Below are 25780 nucleotides of genomic sequence, written 5' to 3'. Positions count from 1 at the left end.
CACCTGATGTCAGCACAGACCCAGGACGGCCGAGCTGACGGACTGATAGAGAGACGGAGCTCCTGGCCCCCCAGACCCCGGCCCCCACGCCGACCTGCTTCACTGAGCGGTAAGAAGAGACCCGGCCTAAGTCAGCCGTGGAGGCCAGCAGGGCTGGGCCAGGGAATGGGGAGGGGGGCGGGTTGCCTTTTTAATGGGTCCTGGGAGTGACTGGGAGCACCTGGGAGTGACTGGGAGCACCTGGGAGTGACTGGGAGCACCTGGGTGCTCCCTTTCTTCTCGCTGCAGCTCAAGGGAGAATCAGGAAGTGGGGTGAGTGCCTGGAGGGCAAGGAGGACCCCCTCCTCCTTATTCCTCCCTCTTCTTCCTGTTCCAGGTTGTCTAACTTCAATCCCTCTTGCTGTAGTGTGGTTTTTCGTTCTGGTGTTTCGTGGATTTTCTCTGTGTGTCTCTGTGTGTTGGAGAGGGTGTGCTTAGCCACCCTGTGCTGGAAAAAAGTAAGGACACAGAGGGGCTAAAATTGGAAAACTAGAGCTGAAAGACAGGGAGGCAGATTCCCAATTTAGTGGCTTTTCCAAGTGGAGAGGGAGAGCCCGGCTCTGGGGGCTAGTTGGTGCTAAGGGTGTCTGTTGATCAAGGAATCATTCACTGCCCCTAAGCAGCCTCAGCTGGGGTCTAGATGCCCGGGCCTGCACAGAGGACTGGGCTGCAGGAAGGAGAGGGTGCAGCTGGTGGAGAAGCAGACAGGTGGCAAACAGGTGCTACGGCTACAACCTGATGCTGCACCCAAGGCAGAATCCCCCGGAGGTCTGGACCCCAGAAACCAAGAGGCCTGGTGAGCAAACCTGGGATACGCAGGGAGCTCTCAGACCCTGGACGCCTGGAATTGGGGGTCTGGGGAGCAAAGGCCCTTAGGGAACTGGCCGGAGCAGCAGGAAGACCCCTCTGGCTCCCATGGCTTTTCCCCACCCCCTATCTGATCAGGTAAGGTTCTGGCATTCCCCGTGGAGTCTCCAGGCCCTCCCCAAATGTCCAAAGAAGCAAGTTAGATTAAGAATAGACTCGAATGAGTGGGCGTGTTTGCCTCTTGTCTCTGCGCAAGGTGTGGGGAAGATATGTTTGCGTGTGCATTGTGGCCCGTCACGGCTGGTCAGCAGGAAAGGACCTGGGTGGAGAGGGCGCATCCTCTTGAGAAATCATCTCATCCATTCCACCTGTCTCTAGGCTGGTCGTTTCCCGAGCCAGGCAGGTCTGCCCCCTCCTCACTTTCCTAATCCTGAGGGAGGAAACTCGGGCATTCACTCACAGTCCTGAAGTCAGTCCTTCCTGGAGTCTGAAATCTCTGCTGCCGCAGGATCCAGCTCTGCCCGCCCCCATAGGGTTCTCTTTTCCCTGCTGATAAAACCCAGTTCCTCTGGGCTGATGGGAGGGTGAGAAGGGTTGGGTGGCATTGCACTCCAGTCCTGTCCCCGTCGGGCCCAGCTCAGGCCCTTTTACCACCCTGGGCATTCCCTGACCCCCAGGATGCAGGCAGTAGAAGGGCATCCCCAACTGATTGGGGCAGCACCTCTGTTCCGGGACCCCACTCTCGTGGTGGGCCAGGTAGGGCCAGAGTGGGGCTGGGTCCTGGGGAGGCTCTGGTCCTCAGGAGCGAAGGTGCTGTGAGGAGAGGCACATGTCCTCTCAGCTCCCTGCCCGGCCCCGCCCATGCCGCCTCTGCGGAGCTCAGCTCCGGGCTCCAGGGCCTGCCGAGGCACGCTGCCCCCCCCCCGCCCCCCCCCCCCCGGGGCCCGGCGCCTCACTCACCTCCCAGGGCCAGGAACCTGTTCTCCCGGGAATGCCGGGGAGTTCTCAAAGGACTTTATTTCAGTAAAGGATTTTATTTCTTGATTCTGCTCCTGGGAAGGCAAGAGAAAGATTAGAGAGTTGGGGCACCCTCCCTGCTCCCCATATCTGTCTCATCCACACACTAACCCCATAGGACCCCAACCAACAGCTGTGCCTTCATTCATTGTGAGACGGGAGAAGGTCTGGGACAGTTGAAGACAAAGGGGGAAGCCCACTGGTGACGCTTGCCTTCTGGGAAGATGTCTTATGTCCCCACTTTGGTCTCAGGGAATGTCTTCCTTTAGCCCCCATGGAGAGTTCCATCTGCCCTCTAAGAAAGTACCGCTTCCCATGGGCTCTCCATCCTTTTCTGCCAGGAAGTCCTTCCTGCTGTCTAACCTCCCTCCTTCCAGCTTGAGTCTTCATGGACCAGCAGAGCCCCCACTGCCTACACAGGGCTCAAGCACCTAGCTAGAGACTGTTACTAAGTCACACTGAAATTTCTGAAGACCTTGTGTACAGGAAGGGACAGAAATAAGGCCCCATGCCCGCTGCCCCTCTATTAGTCTCTCTGGCTCCATACCCTGATGAGAAGGGGGCTGTTGGGAGACATTTCTGCCTGCCTCCCCTTATTCCCCTATAACAGAGGGATGCCAGGGACAGAGGTCCCGCAGATATGGCCTCCCCTCTTTCTTTCCCAGTCACAGCCCACCGTCCCTGCTGAGGCCTGCAGGAGGGAGTTTTTGGCAAGCTGAGATAGGCTTCTGCAGCAGGAGAGATTGACATTAGACTTCAGAGAGACGTTTCAGCATTTTAAATTAAGTTTACCTGGACTATGTGACCACAGGAGGTGGTTTCCTGAGTGGAGAGACAACCATTGATCTGTGATGGGTGTGGCTGGGCTGGCGACATGCCCGGGAGCAGGGGAATGACAAGATGACCTCTGGGAGAGTGGGTCTCAGAAGCATCAATCAAAGGTCCCTGAGTGATTTTGTTCTTTCTCATTTATTCCTTTCCATCCTTTGCCCCTTCCTCCATCTCTGTGCCCATCTCCAGCCTCCACCCCTCTGCATGCATAACCTCTCTACTCCACCTGTCTTTCCTTTCACAACCCAACTCTACCCCCATTCTCATCTCTAACCACAATCCAGCCCTCTTCCTATCCAACCCACATCCCCAACCCCAGTTTCAAGTCCACCTCCACCACCTTATTTCTCTCTTTGCTTTCTCCCTCACCTCCTCAGCCCCAACTTCACCCTCATCCCTAACTCCATCTTCCCATCCCACACCATTTCCACCTCCCCAGGCTGGATCTCGCCATACACCAGAGATCCCCTTTGGAGGTCAGCACCCCTCATCGGTGCCCCCGCCAGGTCCTGGTATGTCCTCCACATTCTCCCAGTGTTCAGGACAAAATGGATTGGGTAGGATCATCCCTGGAGAAGCCCTCAGCTTCCTGATCTTATCTGAACTTTAAAGGCTGGTTGCTGGCCAAATAGTAAACATGAGTTCAGGTGCAACAAGACAAGTCTGATGTCCAGATGGACCTCTCAACACTGCAGGTGTGTGGCAGGTAAAGTGGGGAGATGAAGAGACGTCCCTAGAGGGCCCCAAAGGGAGGCAGTGGCAATGTTTTTGGGGGGTGCTGGGAGCATAACCGATCCTATTAAGCATGGCCAGGCCCAAGGCAAGGAGATGGACAGAAGCTAGAGCAAGGAAGCCTGCTGGGTTGTTTAGGAATGACTGCAGTCTTGGGCATCCCCAGTCTCTACCCCACCTGTGGCTCTTGCTTAGTCAGCTCAGATTAATGGAGCCGGGGAGAGAATTAGCTGAATCGTGATCTCTCAGGGAACTTGACTCAAGAGCCAGCTGTGAGTCACAGAGAAAAGGAAACCCATGCTCTCATGGCTACTCTGGAAGGTACAGAGGGTAGGTACCACTCAAGACCCCCCAGGATGCAACAGAGAGTTTCCCAGAAGTCTGACCCTAACCCTCCACCCCGTGCTCATGGGAGGACACATGATCGGTCTACTTCAAGCCCTGCTCCCCCAGCCTGAAACTACCGCTTCTGATAAACTACAGACAACCTGGGCAGGCACCAACACACACACACACACACACACACACACAGAATAGGGCATGCCCCTGGTACCGGATCACCCGGAGACAGTTGGAGATCTTACATACACTTGTAAATTCCACAGCCATGTCCCAGACTACACCAGCCCATCATTCTTGGAAGGCATAGGATGTGCATGAGGACACACACACACACACACACATCGCTGTGATCAGAAAACCCAATTTTCAGACTGTCCACTTAGCAGAGGCAGAGTGACTGTAGCAGTATTCACCATCAGAGGTGCGCCCAGCTCCCTCTGAGAGGAGTTCCTGGAGCCCACATTGGGCCCCACGGAGCATGTGGCTTTGGAGAAGAGGCTCAGCCTCTGGGACCTTCTCATGATCATGTCCGATCTGCCCAAGGTGGGAAAGGTTTTGGAGAGAAAGTTCTTTGGGATGACAATGCCAAGCCCAGGAGGATCTGTGTGTGTGTACGTGTGCTCTGGGTGGCTTTGGAGGAGAGGTGCACCAGTAGGTATTTGTCTGGTACTAGATCTGCATCATTAGTAGTGGTGGTGGGATTAATATCCCTAATAGTAGATTGGTAATAATGAGAGTCCTTACGATAATAATATGTACAGAGCATGAGAGGCCCCTGGCTCAAGGGATGGTAGGTCCCTGAACCATCTCAAGCCCCCAGTAAGGTGAGCAGGCAGAAAGGGGTCTGGACCCGTCCTATGTAGAGCGCCTAGGGAGGGGCAAACGGTTGAAGGGGCAAAGATCTCAGCCCGCATCCCTCTCCTGAAATCCAAGGGGCCTGGGACCCCAGGGGAGGAGGCAGGGGTGCCAGGCAAGACGGTGTCAGTTTACCTTCCTCAGAGGATTTTGACACCCTGCTTCTCACTCAGTCCCCAGGACAGCCAGGTGAGGTATGTAAGGCAAAGAAGAGGATCCCATTTTATAAAGGAGGCAATGAGGTTAATTTCTGTGACTAGCCCACGCTGATGGCAGAGCTGGGCGAGGAGATTCTAGGGTCCTTGGTCAGAAGGACTCCCTGTGCGGGAACAGGCGGGCTTTGTAAGGCAGCTGGGGGTTTCTGAGATAATAAATGCCAATCTAGGGGATGAGGTGAAACAAGGCCCCAGTCATCGCTGTGGGTCTCACCTCTCATATCCTCAGCCACCAATCACCAGCACAGACAATTAACTCCACAGCCAGTTATCAGAGCAGCCCACAGGAGGCCGGAGGGGGGACACCAGGCTCAGCCCTGAGCGACTTTGTTATGGGGGAAGGACTTCTGGGACACTGGATCACAGAGATAATGGGTGCTCAGAGGAGACCAACCTCATCCCACCCCCCCGCCCATTCCCCTACCTTCTTTAGCCAGAGTGTCTGGAAGAGGCGTGTTGTAAGGAAGGAGGAAGGCCATGTGTTACATCTATGAAAAATCCTCCTGTTCCTTCAGTCACTGCCCACCTCACCATCCACTCTTAAATCCCTTTCACAGCTAGGCAGACTGAGGACTAGAAGGAACTTTCTTTGGAAATCAGACCACTGCTTTCTGAACACTGCCCCCTGGGAGGACTAAACAAGCAAGGAATCCCCACCCTTCAGGAGCTCAGCTCTCAAGTCGGGCCCCAGGGGCCCCAGGTCACCCGGCTCACATACGAGTCCCTTGCCAGACCTATTCTCCCCATCAGACCCAGTCATGCCTTTAAAAATTCCGGGGGCAGGTGCGGGGTGGAAGTCACCTTCTCCCTAAATCTCACATGTAAGGGTCTCATGATCTTGGAAGAGAGAATCTTGCCTCCCCCTCCCTCTGCTAAACTTGGAGGGCAAGATGACCTTGCTTCTGGGCACAAGATCTGGAGATGGGCTCACAGCCTCAGAGCCTGAACTCCAGAGGAGGCAGGAGGGAGGAAAAGACAGACCATGAATGACACCAAAGACCAAAAGATTCCTGGGGGTTGGGGGTGTTTAGGTGGGAAGCGTCTTGGAAAGAGTCATCTAAGGAGTGGGGAGAACCCAGCAGAGCCAATCTCTCAGACCAGGTGTCCATAGCAGAGGAGAAAAGGGGGCCTGGTGGGTGTGTCTCAGAAAGAGATGGATGGGAGCTTTGAAGGATAGCATTTCTTATTTCCTTGAAACCAGCACCTCTTTCTCCCCATCTACCAAATGAGCATCTATAGGCAGTTCAAGGACACCCATGAATCTGTCCCACTGTCCATTCATTCATCTGTCTGTCCGTCTGTCCAGCTTTCCATCCAGTCATTTGTCCACCCATCAATCTGTCCATTTCACCCACCCACCTATCCTTCCATTCATCCACCTATCCCTCCCTCCATCCATCCATCATCCATCCATCCAAGGAGGTCAGGCCCCACTTGGTCTCCCCAGGGCTGCTGGGAAGGGCCTGTGGTCCAGTGGCATTTATGGGGCATGTGACCTGCCTGTCTGGCCTGCGGAGGCAGCCCCGCCCCGGCCCTCAGGCAGGGGGCTGGTCCAGGCATGTGGGAGTATTTATACCTCAGTGGAAGCTCCTGGGGAGTTCCTGGGCTGAATGACTCCCCGAAGAAGCCGTGATGGTGGCCATGGCCCAGAGCCTACTGTGAGTGCTTGGATTCAGCTCCTCTGGGGCCAAAGCTGGGCGGCAGGGGCTGGGAACGGGCTGGAGAGATGGGAAGCTGCCCACGATGGTCAGGGATGGTAGAAAGGAAGGGGTTCTGGGCAAAGGAGAATGGGGGAACCGGAAGCTGTTGGAGTTCGACATCCACAGCCAGGCTGGGACCCACCCTGCAGGAGGGATGAGTCCATTGCCATTTACTAGCCCTCGGTGAATGGCAGGAAGGATACGGCAAGAAGACTAACATTACAAGAGAGATTACAGTAGGGGTTAGACATCGGGAAGAACTTCAAGGTCGGCCCCAGGCATGCGAGGTGGTTCGAGTGCTTTTTTGGGACGGGCATACCGAGTTCTGCTCTAAGACAAGCCTACTTCCAGAGGCAGAGGGATGACTGAAGTGGCTTCGGGAGAGCCCTGGTTTGGGGAATGGGAACCACTCAGCTGCAGGTGTCCGTGGCTCAGATTTGAGGAAAGCATCACATGGGGGACATGATCACTCTTCATCCTTTGTTCTTATTCCCCACTCCACCCCCTGCCCTTTTCATCTGTAGTTGCTTCTCAGAGCGCTTTAATCAGATCTCAAGGCAGGGGCAGCTGACCCACTTCCTGATACCGAGTCAGGGTCAAGAGCCAGAGGGGACAGGATTTTGGCCTCAGAACCCCCAACCTTGATGGGAACAGAGGAGCTAGAAACCCCAGACTCCCAGTATCCAGGGTGTCCAGCCTCAGGAGTGGCCCCTACCAAACTGCTCCAGGGGACCCCTCCCAGCAGCCGGGAGGGTGGAGCCTGGGTGGGGCCACAGGCGGCACTGGGCACGGTCCCCACCCCTTGTAAAACATGCTGCCACAGCCAGTAACAGAAACCATTAAGGTGGAACTCTACCATCTCCACCTCTGTAAAGGGCAGGTAGGAGCAGCCTGCATGGGAGGGAGTGTGTAGAGCCCAGTGAGGGCCCTTAGTGTCCTCTGTGACTCAGCCGCCCACGTAGGGTACAGGGACAGACCGTCCCAAGGAAACCTCCAACCTTGCCCCTCACCTGCCAATCTGGCTTCCAGGTGTGAGCAAGGAAGTTGAGGTGTTCCCGAGGTGGGGCTGTGTAGCATAGTGGTTAGGCACTCTAGCTTTGAAGCCTGTGTCTGAATCCTGGGGAGCATCATTCACTAGCTGAGTGAACTTGGGCAAGTCAGGTTAACCTCTCTGAGCCTCAGTTTCCTCGTCTATAAAATGGGGGTGATAATACAGCACCTCCTTTCTGGGGTATAATAACTCACCCAGTTGTTCCTGGTCCCCTTGAGGATTTCCTCAGAGAGGTCCCTCCTGAAGAAAAAGCAGAGATGAGGGCCTAACTGACAGCTCTGTGGACCATATACACATCCACAGGACCAGCTTCAACATCTTTAAATGCAAATGGTCCCAGCGCATCATTTTACTTATAACGAAACTGAGTACAGAAAAGGGGAAGTGACTTGTCCAAGGTCACACAACCAGCCAACAGGGTGTCCCCCCGCTCCTACCCCACAAATGCCCCCTCTGCCTTAATACTGGGGTACTGGGAAAAGAGTCTCTGAGGGGTGGGGAGATATGCTGGGTGGAAGGAACAAAAGACCTGGCTGTTTGTGAGAAGGACACAGAGCAAAGATTTGATAACACTGGTTGTTGATCCTGTGTTCATTCTTTCTGAGGAATTTCTTCCTCATCATGCTTCCTACTCAGGTTAGCATTTCTTTCTTCCCTCCGACTCCAGGAAAGATCAAGTCTACTTCTTCTATCCCTACCCCTGCCCTCCCACTCCTCAAGGATCATGGAAGAAGGAAAAGTTCTGAGAGTAGGGGGTAGACAGAATACCTGGATACTAAAGTGGTCTTCTGCTAAAGTTTTGCCAGCGTTGCACCCCTGGAGTGGTTTGGGGGCGTAACTGGGGCTCTGAGGCCTGAGACGCAGGAGATGTGGTTTTCAGTTTTAACTGTGTGGCCCTGGGCATGTCATTTCTCTCTGGACCTTAATCTTCTCCCCTGAAAAATGGGATTAATGACATTTCTCCCCTACCAGTGGTGTATGATAAATGCTCACCCACCAGCTCTCCAAAAAAAAGGACTAATTTGTAGCATTTGCAAATTTCCTTGGGTAAATATTCCCACCAAGGCCAATTTGGGCCAATTTCACCAAAAATGGATTTGGAAAGAGATGGGTACAGTTGGCCCTCACAAGTCCATAGCAGCTGACTCCAGCACACCACTGCCTGCTACTCTCTGGGGCAAAGGGAGGATGAAATGAGATGATCGATACAAAGGTGCTTTGTCAACTGCAGAGTGCTTTATAGATGTGCAGTTGTGATTAGGAAAGTCCTTACAGTCCAAGGGACCCCAGGGCACTGTCCACCACTGAGAGCCCTGGCCTAACTCTAGCCCAAAAAGAGAGCAGACTGTGGGTTGTGGAAGCCCACCCTGAGTGGCAGGGTCATGAGTGCCATCAGGGGTAGCTCCTGGGATCCAAGGAAGGAGGAGAGCTGACTGGACCTCCTGCACTGGTTTGCTGACGATATTTGCAGACACACATCCTATCGTGCCCCCTGAAACTGCAGCAGGTAGCGTAAAGATTAGTCATCAATGAAAGATTCCTCGTGAATGCAGATGCCAGAGCCCAGACACTGCAACCGTCAGAGAGGCCTCTTGAGGGATCCAAAGCAAGAGTCGCCTCCCCTTCCTTCCTACTCTAATCCCTGGGAGTTTCTGCAGCCATTCTCCCTCAGGGGAAAGGCTAAAATGATCTCTGAGGCCAGAGGGTCAAGAGGAGAGAAGTGTAGCCTCTGCCAATGGGGGAGGATGATGTCAGGGAGACGGAGGTGGGAGGCAGGAAAGAGGAGTTCCCTCCGCTCTCCTGGTCCTCACCCCCAGAGCTCATCATTTAGGATAACTCTGTCCCACTGCTAATATTAATAATAGCTATCATTTACTGAGCACATCCTATGCATTAAGTTATTTGCAAGCAATATATCACTTAACCCTCCAGAGAGGTACGTACTATTAGCCCTATTTTATAGATGAGGAAACTGAGGTCCGAGGAAGGATGCTGAGCGAGTTGCCCAACCAAAGTCCCACTGTTAAGTGGGATTCAAACCCAATCCTGACTCTAGAGCTTCGGAACTAGATAATGCAACTTTAAGAGCTCCACCAGCTACTTGAGAAAGGGGTCAGGGACTAATGCAGCCTCATCCCTCTCTCCACAAGGGGGGAGGTGGGTCCACAAGCCCTGTTATCAGAGGAGCAAAAGGAGATACAGAGAACTGCACTGTTTCTTCAAAGTCACACAGCCAGGAAGTGACACAGCTGGGACTCAAACTTGGGTCAGCCCAAATCCCAAACCTTTGCTCTTAACCATATGTTCTTCTGCCTCTGGAGAGGAGAGTGACCACCGCCCCACGTGTTACAAAGCCCAAGACCTGGGGGAGGAAGGGGCCCAGGCTGGCCTCTGGTAGGCCTGGAGAAGGCCTTGGGAAAGCACCTCTGGACCAGGGCCAGGAGTGGCAGGCGGGCCCGAGCTGTCCAGGGGCTGTCCAGGGAGCAGGGGCCGGGCCGCGCAATCATGCGGAGCCAGAGATGGGCTGCCCTGCACCTCGGGCCCCAGGCCTGCTCCACCGTGGTGTCCAGTTACGGCCAGCTCGGCGCTTCCCTGGTCACGCCACATTTAGCATTGCCGAGTGAGCGGCACCGGGACATGGAGAAGGGGCGGTGGAGACTCTTGAAGGGGCGGGAGAGCCTCCACCAGGCCCCCACCTGGACCCCAGCTCCTAGCCCCCTCTGCCACTGATCCTCTGAGGGACTTTGGGCAATTGTCCTCCCTTCTTTGTCCCCACTACCCCCTTGTCAAATGAAGGAGAGAGCTTATTTAACAAAGGTGTACCAACCCCAGGCTGGGCACATGGGGCCACCATGGCCATCCCTCCCTGCCAGAGCTCCTGGGAGAGCAGGGCTGGGGAAATGCAGTTCTCCTGCTCTGCCGGAGGGGGTCTGTGTGTGTGTAAACCTCGTGCTTTTCTTGTTGTTTGGCGCCTAGCCCATGCACCCCCCCACTCTGACCCCCAACAAATGAAGAGACTGAGAGGAGTGTAGCCTTCAGAGTCAGACAGATCTGGCTTCAAAACTTGACTCTATCAAGGATTAGCTATGCGACTTGGGCAAGTCACTTAACCCCTCTGAGCCTCAGTTTCTTCATCTGGAAAGTGAGGTTAATAATGTCCCTCACTCACGGGATTATTCTGACAAACCAATGAGAAAATTCTCCTAATCATTTACACAGTGGCCAGCCCAGAGCAGGCTCTCAGCAAAGGGTGGCCTTTCTCAGAAACCACTTGGGCAAAGAGGAATAAATTCAGGAGAAACTGCCCTTTGCAGATGGTGGAGAAGGAAGGCAGAGAAGTGAGGGTAGTAGTAGTAAGAACCATACTAATGTTATAAAGCAGAGACTAACACACCATTGTAAAGCAATTGTACTCCAATAAAGATGTTAAAAAAAAAAAGAACCATACTAATAATGATGTTAATAACGAGGGCTGGCATTTACTGAGCACTTACTACATGCTAGGCACTGTGCTAAATTCTTCATGTGCATGATTTCATTTAATCCGGCATCCCCACGAGGGCGGCCCTCTCTCTCTCCCTGTTTTTGCAGATGATTGATGTGGAAGCTCAGAAAGCTTCGCTAACACAGCTAGCAAGGAAAGGCAAAGGCTGGCTTTGAGCTGAGTCCTCTTAACCACTCAACTGTGCTGGGTACAGAGTTCTCCTATAATTCTAGAAGGTCTGAACAGCAAGAGCCCTCCATGTCACCTAGTATAGGCCCTGAGTTTTTCGAAAGGTGAGTGCAAAGCTCAGAAAGGGCACTGGCCTGCGCAAAGTCCCAGGTACTTTGGAGTGTGGAGGACATAGGAGAAAACCAAATATGCCACACGTTCCACAGTGGGCCGGTGGTGGCATCCCCAGTGCCGTGGGGGATGCCGGCCAGGCTCACGGGGCCACGAGGCATCCAAGTCCCCTCGAGTCCACCTGCCTCTCTCCCTCTGCGTCCTTCATACTCTGTCTCTCCCATTGTTTATCTGCTTCCTTCTGTTTCCGATGTTCCTCTCAGTTTGTCTGTTTATCTGTCCCTGTCTGTCTGTTTCCCCCTCTCATCAGACATCTGGCTGGAGTCAGGGTCCCAGCCCGGGGATGGGGTGGGAATGGAGGTGGTGGACTTGGGCTTGGTCAGCCCTGGACGGTGGTCCTCACACTCATCACAGCTGGCTTTCTTCGAGGCCAGGACTGGGTGATGGTGTCGCTACTCCTGCAGCAGTCTGACGTCACGCTGCCGGGCCCCACCAGACTGGAGGGCGAGCCCCAAGGGGACCACATGCAGGCACCGGGCCTCCCAGGCTCCCCTGCCCCACAGAACGTAAGTACCAGGCACTTAGGTCCAGGCTGAGGCCAAGACCTGAGAGGTGCACGAGCCGCAGGTGGACCATCACCCCCACCCCCCAGGGACCTGCCTGCATCTGTCTGGTCCCTTCCACCAGCAAATAAGTACCCAGTGACTCCCAGATCCAGAAGTGTCAGACCTGGGCCCCCGCTTGTCCCTTCAGTCTGGGGCTTTCCCAGGGCAGGGCTGTGCCTCCATCCTGCTGGGGGCGACCAGGTTTAGAAGCAGTGTGCTCTCGTCAGATTGGGGTTTCCCAGGGCAGGCTATGTCTCGCCAGAGCTCAGCCACAGGCCCTTTACCTTCGCGCAGAGTAGGGTCCCGGTGCAGCCTCCGCTCACAGGCTCTCTACCCTCTGTCCACCCAGAAGCATGCCGGCTTCAGCTGCTCATCATTTGTGCCTGATGGCCCTCCAGAGAGGGCACCCTCACTGCCTCCACACAGCCCCTGCGCCGCGTCACCGGGTCCCGAGCAGGTCCACTGCCCAGCTGGCCCTGGCCTGGGCCCCTTCCGGCTCTCACCCTCAGACAAGTACCCCGGCTTCGGCTTTGAGGAGGGCCCGGAAAGCAGCCCCGGGCGCTTCCTCAAGGGCAGCCACGTGCCCTTCCATCCATACAAGCGGCACTTCCATGACGACGTCTTCCCTGAGGCCCAGACCGCCTTGGCCCTCGCTGGACACTCCTTTAAGACCCCAGGGGCGCTGGAGGCCTTTGAGGAGATCCCCACAGATGTGGGGGAGCGTGAGGCCTTCCTGCCCGGCTTCCCAGCAGAGGCCTGGTGCAACGGGCTCCCCTACCCCAGCCGGGAGCACAGCCCCCAAGTCCTGGTGAGTACCAGTGGCCAGCAGCCATCCCACCTACCCCCATCCCAATTCCTGGCAGCCCAGAACAAACCCCCCGCCATCCCTTTCCAGACCTTTCCACTCAGGGTCAGTGTGTACCAGGAGAGCCGCGAGCTCAGAGAGCTGGGGACCCTAGGCTTCATTCTGGGCCTCCAGGTCAGCTGGGCAAGGGTCGCTGCCCTGGCCTGGTGTGGAGGGGCCAAGGCTGGGGAGGCCGGTCAGACCGAGGAAGCTGGAAGCTTCCCAGAGGCTCCTGAGTCAGGATTCCAGTGTGCAGCTTCTCTCTGTGTAAGTGTCAAGAATCTCCAGCCAGACCTACAGGCTCATATGCAAATGTGAGAAGAAAAACACATTCCAGAGGCCAAGAGAAAGGGTTTAGGGAGGAGCCACAGGGCACAATGTTCTCTCCAGCATCAGCCTACAGAGTTGAGAGAGGACTTAAGTCTTCTCAAAGGACACTCTGGTCCCATTCTTTACCCGGAGTGAGGCCTGGGTATATTCATAGAAATACCCTGAAAGCACCTTGAAAGCTCATTTCCTTTCATAGCTGTACCCACAAGCTGTGTGACCTTGGGCAAGTCACTTAAGCTCTCTGAGCCTCATCAGAAAAGTATCGTTAATAGTACCTCATAGGCTTGTTGCCTTGGGAAGAGGAAGACTAAAGGGAGCTTTGCTCCCCGCTCCCCAGCCTGGGCTGTGCCTATTCCAGATGCCCACCAGCTCTCCTTACCTCTTGCTTTCAAACAGGCTCCCATTCAATCCACAAGCCACCCCCAACAAAAACCTGTTTCCGAGGAGTGGAAGATAGAGAAGGCGCTGGGCCCCTACCAATCGTGGCCAAGACGGAGTCTGCTTCTGGTTCTGGGGCCCTTTGACGGCGTCTTCCTCAGGCCCATTGAACTTGGCAGCAGCCCCCAGGAAAGGGACCATCATACCAGTTACTTCCCCCTAAATGTCCACTCAGTGCCAGCCCGTGGTCCCTGTGCCAGATGCTTCCTTTCAAGTGCCCTGTTTAGTCCTCGTGACAACCCTCTAAAGAGTTCCCACTAACCCCATTTTGCAGATGAGGAGACTGAGGCTCCGTAGAGACCAAGTGACTTGCCCAAGGTGTCTCTCAGCCTATAAGAAGTGAGGCTGAGGTTTGAGCCCACTTTCTTACACACACACACACACACACACACACACACACTCACAATGGAGAGAAGAGTTTGGGCCCAGAGACCCACAGCAGGCTGGCTGACTCTGAGTGATCTTGGGCACATCACTTCCCTTTTATGGGCTCAGCCCCACCATCTACCAAATGATAGGGCTGGACATAGTGTTTGTGGCCCTTCTAGACCTGAGCTTCTATGATTAGGGTTATCTCTGCATCAGCAATCCCGGGCACACCCAGAAAGAGCTCACAGCTAATTTGACCCTCTGGGCCCAGATGCTGGTTCCCAAGGCCCCTGGTAATCCCAGGAAGAATGGTCCACCTGCTCTTGGCCTTGTTGACCTTCCTGTACCTAGCTGCACACTCTGTCCGGCCCTACTCTGGGTGGAACTCTATGCTGGCCCCTGGGGGCTCCATGGGGGGCTCACAACCCTTGGGAGGCCAGGATCTGACCACCACCGCCAGCAGCAGCTGCAGGCTCCCTCCGCCAGAGTGAGAAAGGCCACGGGGCTCCAGCAGACCAGCAACTGTGTACACTCCCCAGAGCAGAGAGCAGAGGCTCTGAGTTGGGGATGGCCAGAGCAGAGGGGACTCGCTAGCCCCCTCCAGAGAGCCTGCCAGAGTTCCCTTGGGCTTTGCAGAAGAGGAAGGGTCAGGACCTTGGGGGCCCCAGCTGGACCAACCTCTCTGGCCACTTCCTGTGCTCCCCTCACCATGGCTCTGCAATGGGAATTCTAGAGCAGTGGTCCTTTGCAGACCTGCTCTGAGGGGCTGGTGGCTCTGAACCAACAAGCAAGTCCTGAGCCGGGCTTGGTGAGTGGGGTCAGGCAGTGCACCCTTGTGCCATTCCAGGGAGACCTCTGGTCCTACCCCAGCTTCAGTGTGACCAGTGACAAGTCTCCCCCATGTCCCCAGACAGCCCAGCCTCAGTCTCTCACCTGCAGGGAGGTGGGGGGATGGGGAGCCCTGTCAGTTCCAGCCTCAGCTCCACCACTAACTTGCTGAGTTCCCTCAGGAAAATCCCTGCCCTTCTCTGTTCTCTATTTGTTCTCCAGGAATAAGCTCTGGGGGAGGCAAAGTAGGGGTTGCTTTTGTGTAAGGTGCGAGACACAGAAGAGAAAAAGGAAGAAAAATATGGTCCAGCTCCGTCATCTGTTATTTTTTCCTTCCAGCAGGAGTCAGAAGTTGAGGTCAAGCCCCCACCTCTGGAGAGCGGTCCAGGCATGTACTGTTACCAGCCCCCCTTGCAGCATATGTACTGTCCTTCCCAGCCCCCCTTCCACCAGGTAGGTCTGGGGCAGGTGGGCGATTTTCCCCAGGGTCTCAGGATATTACATGTGTGTGTGGTGTGTGGGTGTGTGTGTGAGTGTGTGTGTGCACACCTGGATGGGCAGGTAGGGAGAGCTGGGCCCTGAATCTCAGGCTGGGCCACCTGGGGTGGGGAACAGGGGTTCATGGGGAGGGAAGCAATTGCTCTTCTCTTGGGGTGGGGCTTGTCTGAGACCCTGGCCGTGCCTGAGAGTTCTCAGGAAAGAGAGTGGGACTGAGACTGGGGCAGGGCCAGATGGGAACCAAAAAGGGAGAGAAGAGGAGAGCTAGAAAAGGACTGAGCAAAGAGAAAAGGAGTAAATGGGGTGACACACAAGGCTGAGCAGACCAGGGAACAGCGGGCTTTCGTCTGGGTCAGCCACCAGCTCATGTGGCCTTGGCCTCAAACTTCCCTTTAGCCTAGACAGGGTGGAACCAGGAGTGAAGTTAGGGGGCCTTCCCAGTTGGAGGTTACAGGTCCCCATCATCTCTGGCCCTATCCCCCTTCCCACCCCACTGCCCAGCCTCAGCTCCTCCCAGACGTACAGGAAGCCAAGTAATTGACCCATACTGGCATGGGATGGAGGTTTTTAAAAAGAGAAAGAGAAGAGTCCTAGAATAGCCAAGCAGCTCCCAGGAGTCGCCGGGCAAGACAGAGCAAGTGGCTGCCCAGCACCCCGCTTCATCCACCTGCAGCCTGGCACTGAGACAGGCCCTGCCTGTGGAGCAGGTTCTGCTCCCAGCTCTTTGGCATTGGCCTTGATCTTGGCCAAGCCAGGGAGGCAGGCAGGTGGGCGGGGGATGGGGGTGTGTTGGTCAGACTGCCTGCTTAGTGCGGAGAAAGAAAGAGAAGGAGGGAAGCAGAGGAAACACAAGAGGGATCATCCTCACTCCATGACGAGCCTGGCTGGAATAGCCGGGCCCTCCTGAGGCTCACGGTCTGACCCAGGGTAGGAATGTCCCTGAGGCAGCCTGGCCCAACAGGGACTGAGCCACAGCAGGGCTAAGGGACTACCAGACCCTAGACGGCCTCGTCATGCCCAGCCCTGTCTCGATGCCCTCTATTTTCTGCACCCCCTCCTCGGACAAGATAGCCACACCCAGGGCTTTATGGAACCTGCAGAGAGGTGACTCAGTCACTAAGTGTCTCTCGGGTGACCTGGAAAGATCACTTCGGCCTGGAGCAGATGGGGGAGTCAGAGTTTCCTACCCACCCTCACCCCCATAAAACACCATCCCTGGCACCGCAGCCACTCCCTTTGCCATATAAACCACCTCCTACCCTCACCTGCCCACCATCGTGACCAGCCCTTTCAAGGAGCCACTGAAACTCATAAAAGGTGACAGTGCCCAGCAAATGCCCAGGCTGGACACCCCACTTCCAGCCCAACCACTCCAGGAGATACCAGAGAGGTCTGGAGCGCCTGCCCAAAAGGGTACAAGGGCCTGGGCTACCCCTCACACTCTCTAGCCCAACTCCTGTCCTATCACCATGGCAACCAGAGTACCTAGAGACCTGAGAGAAAGATGCTGGAGGCAGGGAGCTCTGAGGCCTCTGAGATCCTGAATTCTGGAATGTGGATCTCCTCACAGGCCCCCGGATAGCCGCATCCTTGGCCAGCATCCTCAGATAGCTCTTTGGGGCCCATGACCATTGTGGTGGAGCACAGGAGAGAAGAATCTAGCCTCAGTTCCTTCTCTGGATGTATGTGAATGGGGGCAGGGAGCCCCCTTCCTTGGGAAGACTGGTTACCATGGCAACCACTCTGCCCCTTTGACCTCTACAGTACTCACCAGGTGGCAGCAGCTACCCTGTACCTTACCTGGGCTCCTCACACTATCCATACCAGCGGATTGCACCCCAGGCCAGCACCGATGGGCACCGACCTCTCTTCCCAAAACCCATTTACTCCTACAGGTACGTTTCTCAGCACTCCTGAGGTAGAAGGAAGAGGGCTGAGAGGACCCTGGGGAAACTGAGACATGGAATCCCTTGAGGTATAAGGGTAATGGCAGGGAGTGGAAGTCATAGCTAGTGGACTTCCAAAGGATGCTATAGAGAAGATTCCAGCATGGGGCAGGGGGATTGACTAGTTCACCTCTGACCTCTCATCTCACCCTGGGGAGCCATGTCTGTGGCTCAGCTCAGCAGGTGCTGGTGCCCTGGATGAGCCCGCTAAGTTCTAGCTTCCTGGGGCCCAGGGCCTGAAAGCGAGAATTTAGGGGGATGATTCCCGCCTTCTCCCTCCCTCCCCAGATATAGAGAGAAGCTTCACCCCAAAGCTCTGCTGGAAGTAAGTGAGGGATGAGGTCTGCAGATGCGGCTCAGTTATCCAGCACCTGCCAGATCTGGTGCAACTGCTCTGGCGCTGGGGTTATAAGTACCAGGCCAGCAGCACCCAGCCCATCTGGGAGACCTTCCATCTGAACTTTCATTCATCTAACCAGCATCGATACTCGACCTCCTGTGTGCCAGGCCCCTCATGGGGTCAGGTCATCAGCCAGTATGAGCTCAGGAGAAGGAAAAGGAACTTAAACATTAACCAGGAGCACAGAGAAGGGGTTTGTGGAAGGCCGGATGATGAGCAGAAAGGAGCACATGCAATCTTTGGAGTCCAGTAGAACTGGGTTCTACTCCAGGCTCTGAATTTATTAGCTGTGAAACCTCAGGCAAGTTACTTAATCTTTCTGAGCCTCTGTTTATTCATCTGTTAAAAAAAAAAAGAGAGAACTGCAATGTTCAGGCCTTTGGATGGATTAAGTGAGAGAATGTGCTTGGCACTTTTTAGGGACTCAAAAAACCTTAATCCGCTCCCTTACTATCCAACATTCACGCAATCGGTTGAAGGCTGACTGGTAATGACAGCTTCCATTTAATGAGTGCCTTCTACGTGCTAGGCAGCATGCTTAATCCTCACGACTCTGAGACAGCTATTACTCTCTTCACTTCAAAGCTGAGGAAACTGAGGCTCAGAGAGGTTAAGGCACTCACCCAAGGTTACACAGCTAGTGAGTGGCCAAGGCCAGGATTGTAACCCAGCTCTCTCAGATGCCACGAGACCCTTGTATATCAGTAATTCCTGACTTCAGTGGACACTTTCTCATTCCTTCTCCTCTGGACCTCATAGGGCCTCTCACGCGTGAATTCTACAGCAGACTATTCTTCCTTGACTATTCCAGCCAGGCCGGGGGTGGAGGTGGGGAGACTCCAGGCCAGGTCAGAGGTTCAAACTCTCAGAACTTTCTCTGCCTTCAGCATCCTCATCTTCATGGCCCTGAAGAACAGTAAAACTGGGAGCCTTCCCGTCAGCGAGATCTACAATTTTATGACGGAGCACTTTCCTTACTTCAAGGTGAGCCCCAAATCCACCGCACCCCACCAGCCCCAGGCAAGCCAGGCCTCTCTGGAACCAGAGGATTCCGTTGGGAGGTGGGAGATGAGTTTGAGTGAAAACCAGGAGAGGGTGTGTCCCCCACATGCTCCCCCTTGTCTCCACTTCAGAAGGACAGTTCTGTGTGAGGAAGAGAGAGCTCAAGCCATTCACCAAAGGTCACACAGCAGGCTGGAGTCAAACCTCATGCTGGTGGAAGGTGGACATGGCAATTCTGATAGGCTTCAAGGAGCGTCCACCTACCCCAAATGGGGAGAGAGAGCTTGGGAAGAAATGCGAGGCTGTTCCCACCGCTGCCCCCAGGATGCTGTAGGACTGGAGGAATTGGGGTAGGAGCTGGCCAGCCAAGGTGGCACAGGATGCTGGAACTGCAGAACTCATTACCTTCCCGGGAGAGATTAGGATCTGCCTCTGTGGGCGGCAGTCTCAGCTGCTGTTCTGCCAGAAAGCAGAGTGTGGGCTTCATGGTCTTAGAGTGTCCTAGGGAACTGGCTGGTTCCCCTGACCTTCCCATGGGTGGGATCTATCAATAATTTCTATCATCCACAGAAGGGGCTTCTGGGGCTCTAGCAAACTCCCTCCCTAGAGGCAGGACAGATGCCCTTCTCTCCATTCACTCAAGGCCAAACATCAAGTGGGATCACTTGCCGGCTCAAGCTCTCTGGCTTCCCACACCACCCACTTCCCTTGTCTGATGCTCCCCAGGCCCTCCAACAAAAACCCCTTCTTCTGGGGTGGGTGCAGGGGAGGTCAGAGCTTGCGTGTGAGGGGTGCCTTCACCAAGGCCTGCACCCTAGTGGATACAGTCTCACCTTCTACCCAGGCAGAGGGTGGGAGCTGCGGCCCAGGTAAGCCAGAACCCAGTTCCACCTGCCAGTGATTTCTGGCCCCACCATCTTCCCAACTGTGCTGCCTGGGGGTAATTCGAGGCTGATATTCAAACAAGCTTGTACTTGCCGAGCTGCCATCAGATGAGGAGTGGGCAAGATGGTCAGAGTTCTGGCCAAGAATGAAAAAGTATTGTCGTCCATCAAAGGTCCTGGAAGGGAGAGGAGGAAGGAGAGTTGTCACGGGGATTCAAGAAGCATCAAAGTCAGTATCCAGAGCTGCCCCTCTACCCCAGCAAGTCAGGGGACCAGAGCCTCCCTGGCCTATAACGCTTTTAGAGGGTCCCCTAGGGCTTCAAGGAGCCAGGCCAGAGAGAGGGAAGTGAGGGCCCTGCCCCATTCCTCTCAGCCTGTCCTCCCTGCCAACTCCCAGCCCTTCCCTACGTCTCATCTTCCTGGCTTAATTATTTTTCCTGGGAGCTGTGTAATCCCTGTTTTGTAGGGCTGAGTAGTGAAGAGGTCTAACTGCTTTTTTTTTTTTTCGGTTCCAGTTGTTGTTCTTAGCCAGTTGCATCACTCCCTCATTCCCAAGTTTACATTTGACTTCAGAGAGAAAGCATCTGTGAGGATGGGTCAGGCCCCAGATGGTGAAAGCAGTCCTATGGGGTGAGCTGGGCAGGGCCCTTAGTTAGGGAACAGAATTGGAGTCTGGGCTCTGTCACCACCTCCTTGTGTGATCTAGGGCTAGACCCTTTCTTCTCTGGACCTCAGTTTCCCAGTCTGTAAAATGGTCAGGTTGAACCCGTCGGCGCGTAAGTTACTTCCAACTCTCAACGTTCCCCTCTGACCCACCTAAGAAATTAGTTCAAAGATCCTCTGCCCCCTCTATCACTCACTCCCCAGTTGAAGGTCATTTTTCTGGGCAAGGACAGAGTGGACCCTAGGGTGGGCAGCACTCACGCCCAAGGCAGCTGAGATGGGTGTCCTGAAGCCCTGTGAGTCAGAGATGTGGGATTGGGGAAGGTCCAGCCACCGGACATAATTGCTAGCGCTGACCACCTCTCTTCCAAACAGGAAGTGGCTGGGGTGGGGGCTGCCCTGGCACCCCCAAATCACAGATTTATGGGGCCATAAAAGGGCCCAGTCCCCATTAACTCTGCCCACAGCCTTGACTCCTAGTAGGGATTGTCGTGGGAGTTGAAGCTGAATTCCCCAGCTGGCTGGTCCGGTGGCTCAAGAATTCTCTGTCATGACCCTGGGAGCCTTGAGGGTCATCTCAACCAGGCCCCTGACCCAGGCCAGCGGCCCCTGAGAAAGGCTCCAGCAGCTCCTGCGAGCAACTTGCAGTGACGCTGGCATCAGGGCCCAGTTCTGCTGGACATGATGCAGCCTGACTGCTCCCTGGGGCAAGTGAGCTGGGGAGGAGGGAGTGGCTGCCCCTCATTAAGCAGAAACTGTGAGCTGGAAGGGAGAGGGGCCGAGGGGCGAGGGTAGAGGGACCTCACCAGCCAGAGCAGGCACTCTGCCCACAGTCACCCCTGCTGGGCCCAGGACTGTCACAGAGCCTGGGACAGAGCTGGAGGTGGGGGAAAGGGGGTGCCCCCTGGCAACCCCGCCACTGCCTCTCACCCAACTGAGTCAGCCTAATAGTTTTTACAACCCTCCCTGGGCGCAATTACTGCCCTGGTGGCATGACCAGGCCTCCTAATGGGTGTTTATTCTGTTGGCATGAGCACCGCCCGCCTGAGGGCTGGCCTCCTCATCAGGCCACGCCCCCAGGCACACACATATGAACACTCACAACCACACACACAGACAACCATGGATACCCACACACACACCCAGAGAGACTTTCTCACACACACTCATTTCTCAGGGACACACATGCCCTCCCACTCAGAGGACTCCACAGACCTACACCCCAGAGACAAACTCACAGCAGGGAGAGCTCAGCGTAGTGAGTCCCTCTCCACAGACGGGTCCAAGCACAGGCCTGAGGACCCAGTGGGGAGTGGCCCAACTGCAGGCTGGGGAGGGACGGGGCCGTCCGTAGCGCCCACCAGCCCTTCCTTTATGAACCACCTACAGCCCTCTCTGAAGGGCATGGAGTAGGACGAAGGCAGATTTTAGGTGCTACTAACTGTGAGCGAGGTTCTTGCCCACCCCTGCCCCACTGCTGAAGGGTACCGAGCGTGGGCTGGGTGCTGATGAGGACGACAAGCCCCAGGGTGGGTGGCAGTTCTGTGCCCAGATAGCAAAGGAGTTTTCTGGCTTCGTGACCCCGGCCTGAATTCTTTGTCTTGCTCTGCTCCGGCAGACGGCGCCTGATGGCTGGAAGAATTCTGTCCGCCACAACCTGTCTCTTAACAAGTGCTTCGAGAAGGTAGAGAACAAATCAGGCAGTTCCTCTCGCAAGGGCTGCCTGTGGGCCCTCAATCCAGCCAAGATCGACAAGATGCAGGAGGAACTGCAGAAGTGGAAGAGGAAAGACCCCATTGCCGTGCGCAAAAGCATGGCCAGGCCAGGTGAGGCTAACGGCCATGCAGGGAGGGCCCAGGGTGCCCATGAGGCAAAAAAAATAAGAGTGGAGGAGGCAAGAAAAGCTGAGCAAGGAGAACTGATAAGTGAGGAAAGCGCCTGAGTGCGGTTCTAAGGCTGGGAGCGTTCGTGGGGAAAGGGAGGCCTCATGGTGTCTCTCTCTCTCTTGGGCCTTTTCAGAAGAGCTGGACAGCCTCATTGGAGACAAGAGGGAGAAGCTGGGTTCCCCACTGCTCGGCTGCCCACCCCCTGGGCTGGCAGGCTCAGGCTCCATCCGGCCCCTGCCACCTCCAGCCGGGTTCTCCCAGCCGCTGCAGTCAATCCACCCAGCTCCGGGCCCCATTCGTGGCAAGAATCCCCTGCAGGACCTACTTGGGGGGCACGCACCCTCCTTTTATGGGCAGACATATTCGCAACTCTCACTGGGCCTGGCCCCTCCTGGACCTCTGCAGCCGTTGTTCCCACAGCCAGATGGTCACCTTGAGCTGCGGGCCCAGCCGGGCACCCCCCAGGACTCGCCTCTGCCTGCCCACACCCCACCCAGCCACAGTGCCAAGCTGCTGGCTGAACCTTCCCCAGCCAGGACCATACATGAAACCCTGCTGCCAGACGGAGACCTTGGCACTGACCTGGATGCCATCAATCCCTCTCTCACTGACTTCGACTTTCAGGGTGAGCTGGGGATGGGAAGGGAGAAGTGGGACAGTACTGGAGAGGGACATCTGGCAGTGTGGCCCGTCCCGTCTAAGTCTCCAGGCTGCAGGCTGCTAACTAACTGCTGGGTTTCAGGTCAACTGGAGCAGAGAAGGCCCAAGCTGGGTAGGGGGTAGTGGTGGTTAAGGGTCGAAGAGGAATGTCCTTGCCCCCATCTCCCTCCTCCTGGTGCCCTTGAACAGGTTCCAACTGACCTATCATCAAACCGCTCTCAGCTCTGGGTGGGCTGGAAAGGGCCCGATGTTCCATTCCATATTTGGTTGTGAGTGACCGATGGTCTGAACATTCCCAGAAGCGATTGCATTTTCTGAGTTCATCTTCTAATGCAGAGGAAGGAGACAGATCTTCCCCCTGGAAGAACGGAAGGCCTCAGAGCTAGGCAGGTCCCGGGGGGAGAGGTTCTACCTCTTCCGTTCCATCTTGCCTGCTCCATCTCTGCACGTGGCCAACCCCACCCATTCCCATCTAATCTCCAGTGCACCCCCAGGTCCTGGTACTGGCCACAGGGGGTTTGAAGGAGGGTGCTGACCCAGGCCTCAGACCTTCTGTGTGCACTGGGGTAGGAGACATCCACAAGCAGGTGGGGGCAGCCGACCCCCAGAGATCTCCCAGGCTGATGGGGAGGGAGCCCAGGTCTTGGGAAGCTATTGTTAGAAATGAGCAGCTAGAGCCTACCTCCAGAGGTAGGGAACAGGGCTCAACAGCCTCAGAAGAAGCTATAGACATGTGAGCTACCATAAGCATCACCTGAGCCCTGCTAACTGTCAGGCATCTTGTGAGGCGCTTTGCATGTGCTCTCTCATGTGTGCCTATAGGATAGGAGGGATTATTCAACCCATTTCACAGATGTATACCAAGGTTAAGTAACTTATTCAAGGTCACTTAGCTAGAAAGAAGGAAAGTTAAGGGAATTCCGTGGAGGTCCAGTGGTTAGGACTCCGCGGTTTCACTGCTGAGGGCACAGATTCAATCCCTGGTCGGGGAACTAAGATCCTGCAAGACACGCAGGGCAGCCAAAAAAAAAAAGAGAGAGAGAAAGAAGGAGAGTTAGGATTGGAACCCAGGCAGCCAAGTTCAGTCGAGGGTTTAGTTCAGCTCTCTTCCTCCAGACCCTGCAGCCCTGATACCCAGGGAAGGAGCTCCAGGCCCTGGCCTGCCACGATGCAGGTCACACAACACATAGAGGAGGAGCTGGTGGCAGCACTGTTTGCTCCCAGAGTCAGTGCTTCCTGGCTTTGCTCCCGTCCCTTGGGCCCTGCAGTGGAGGATGCCCAGGGAGCTGAGCCCAACCAGCTCACTGGATGCAGCAGTGCATTGTTGGAAGATCCTTGGTCTGGGCTGCAGATCCACCTTCCTTGGGAGCCTGGGCAAGAGCCAGGGTGAAGAGTTCCTGGGGCTCCCTCCCCAGGGTAACCCCAGAATGTACAGCATCTGCATCAACCCTTCCAATAGGCAGCTCTCAAATCCTCGATCATCTCCCCCACCCACAAGAAAAAGAGCCACACAGATCATCTGAGCTATGGCTTTCAAACTGTCCTACATGGGAGGAGGAACCAGAGAGGTTCTGCAACTGCCTGGGGTCACAGAGCTAGTGCCCAGGGTCTGTTCTCCATTCAGTGTTACCCCAATCCTGCTCTCTTTAGCATGTGAGAGCATGGGGTGGGAGGCAGACAGGGCTCCTTAGTGCCTCCCAGTGACGCCTGTTCTCTCTCCCAAATAGGAAACCTGTGGGAACAGCTGAAGGATGACAGCTTGGCCCTTGACCCCTTGGTACTGGTGACCTCACCCCTGACATCATCTTCAATGCTGCCGCCCCAACCCCCATCCCCATCCCACTGCTTCCCCGCTGGGCCCTGTCTGGCAGAGACAGGCAGCGGGGCAGGCGACTTGACACCACCAGGCAATGGGGCCTCCGGGGCAGTGGGGGACCTGCATCTCACCACCCTCTACTCAGCCTTCATGGAGCTGGAACCCATGGCCCCTGCTGGCCCCTCTGTGTACCTCAGCCCCAGCTCCAAGCCCATGGCCCTAGCATGAGCTATGCTCAGCAGCTGCTCCAGCCTTTGCCTGGCCTGGAAGTCCCAGCTGGCCACCCATGTCGGGCTCACCTTAAAGGTCAAGGAAGGAACACACTCCCTGGCCCCTGTGCCACTAAGCCAACTTGTTTGTTAGCTGGCAGCTGGGGGTGTAGAAGTCACCACCCAGGATTCTGCCCCTCACACGTTTCTGCCGCCTGGTACACGAGCTCCTCGCTCAGGGCCCCTGAAGAGCAAGTGTCTGGGCAAGAAGAAAATACATTCTCCCTAGCTCACACTCATCCACACTTAAGCCCTCATGCACGTATGCACGGGCGCACATGCACAGACACACACACATACAGTTATGCATACACACACACACACACATACCTTATATCCAGAGGAATCAGAACTACATCAGAGCCTGACTTCATTTTGGGGGCAGCTGAGGGCTTTGGTTACCAAAACTCAGGGCCCGCATGCCAGGTCCAAGACCACCATGGAACCCTATTCTGACGTCCACGTTCTCTGCAGGCCCATTCCCCTCCAGGCATGATCTTTCCCAGAAGCCCCCTGTATTTATTCTCCCATTTTCATCCCAGCGGCCCATCAAGAAGGAGGAGATATGGAGTTTCTCCCCAGGTTGTCTGTGGACCCACCCCCGGGGTCTGCTATTCATCAGCACCCGCCCTGCCAGGCTCTGCCTGTCCTCAACTTAAGCTCTCTCTGGCCTTTCCCAGGATGACACACAGGAGGGGCAGTGTCCACCCCAGGACCAAACTGAGCCCAATTCTGACACAAAGTGTTTGGAAAAGCCCTTGCCCTCAGAAACTTGAAAGTGTCCTTTTCTCCCAGCCCTGGGTGCAGGAAGGGCCCCTCCAGGTCACTACAGTCTCACTCCTGAGAAGTTCATGTAGTTTAGGCCCCAGCTTGTGAATTACTTCCAGCTGTCTCAGGCAGCCTGGGCATTCAGGGAAGGGAAGTCTGCTAGAGGCTGGTGGGGCAGCACCCATGCCCCCTTTCTTTGAC

The 25780-nt window shown here is 55.5% G+C and overlaps 1 protein-coding gene across 7 annotated transcripts; it reads left to right on the top strand.

The window, feature by feature from the left end:
* Positions 1–25774, top strand: FOXN1 (forkhead box N1). Of its 7 annotated transcripts, XM_060133652.1 has the most exons (10): positions 34–109; positions 289–312; positions 11788–11939; positions 12328–12786; positions 15127–15240; positions 17050–17180; positions 18519–18615; positions 21799–22006; positions 22200–22691; positions 24454–25774. In XM_060133652.1, the coding sequence occupies exons 3-10, from the start codon at positions 11817–11819 to the stop codon at positions 24768–24770; spliced, it is 1941 nt and encodes a 646-aa protein (XP_059989635.1). In that variant the 5' UTR covers positions 34–109; positions 289–312; positions 11788–11816; the 3' UTR covers positions 24771–25774. The 7 variants fall into 7 exon arrangements, with proteins under 7 accessions (XP_059989633.1, XP_059989634.1, XP_059989635.1 ...); XM_060133650.1 differs by lacking the exon at positions 289–312 and having other exon boundaries at positions 1–109; positions 11808–11939; XM_060133651.1 differs by lacking the exon at positions 289–312 and having other exon boundaries at positions 27–109.
* The last annotated feature ends 6 nt before the right edge of the window (positions 25775–25780 follow it).

This window comes from Lagenorhynchus albirostris, chromosome 20 (assembly GCF_949774975.1).
Source record: "Lagenorhynchus albirostris chromosome 20, mLagAlb1.1, whole genome shotgun sequence".
Classification (NCBI taxonomy): domain Eukaryota; kingdom Metazoa; phylum Chordata; class Mammalia; order Artiodactyla; family Delphinidae; genus Lagenorhynchus; species Lagenorhynchus albirostris.
This window is presented reverse-complemented; position numbering and strand designations above follow the sequence as displayed.

Excerpts from the sequence above, each read along its gene's own strand:
- FOXN1 (XM_060133647.1), top strand. The coding sequence starts at position 11,451 with ATGCCACACGTTCCACAGTGGGCCGGTGGTGGCATCCCCAGTGCCGTG. Across the intron at positions 18,616-21,798 it reads AGCACTTTCCTTACTTCAAG|ACGGCGCCTGATGGCTGGAA; the intron begins GTGAGCCCCAAA and ends CTGCTCCGGCAG. Across the intron at positions 22,007-22,199 it reads CAAAAGCATGGCCAGGCCAG|AAGAGCTGGACAGCCTCATT; the intron begins GTGAGGCTAACG and ends GGGCCTTTTCAG.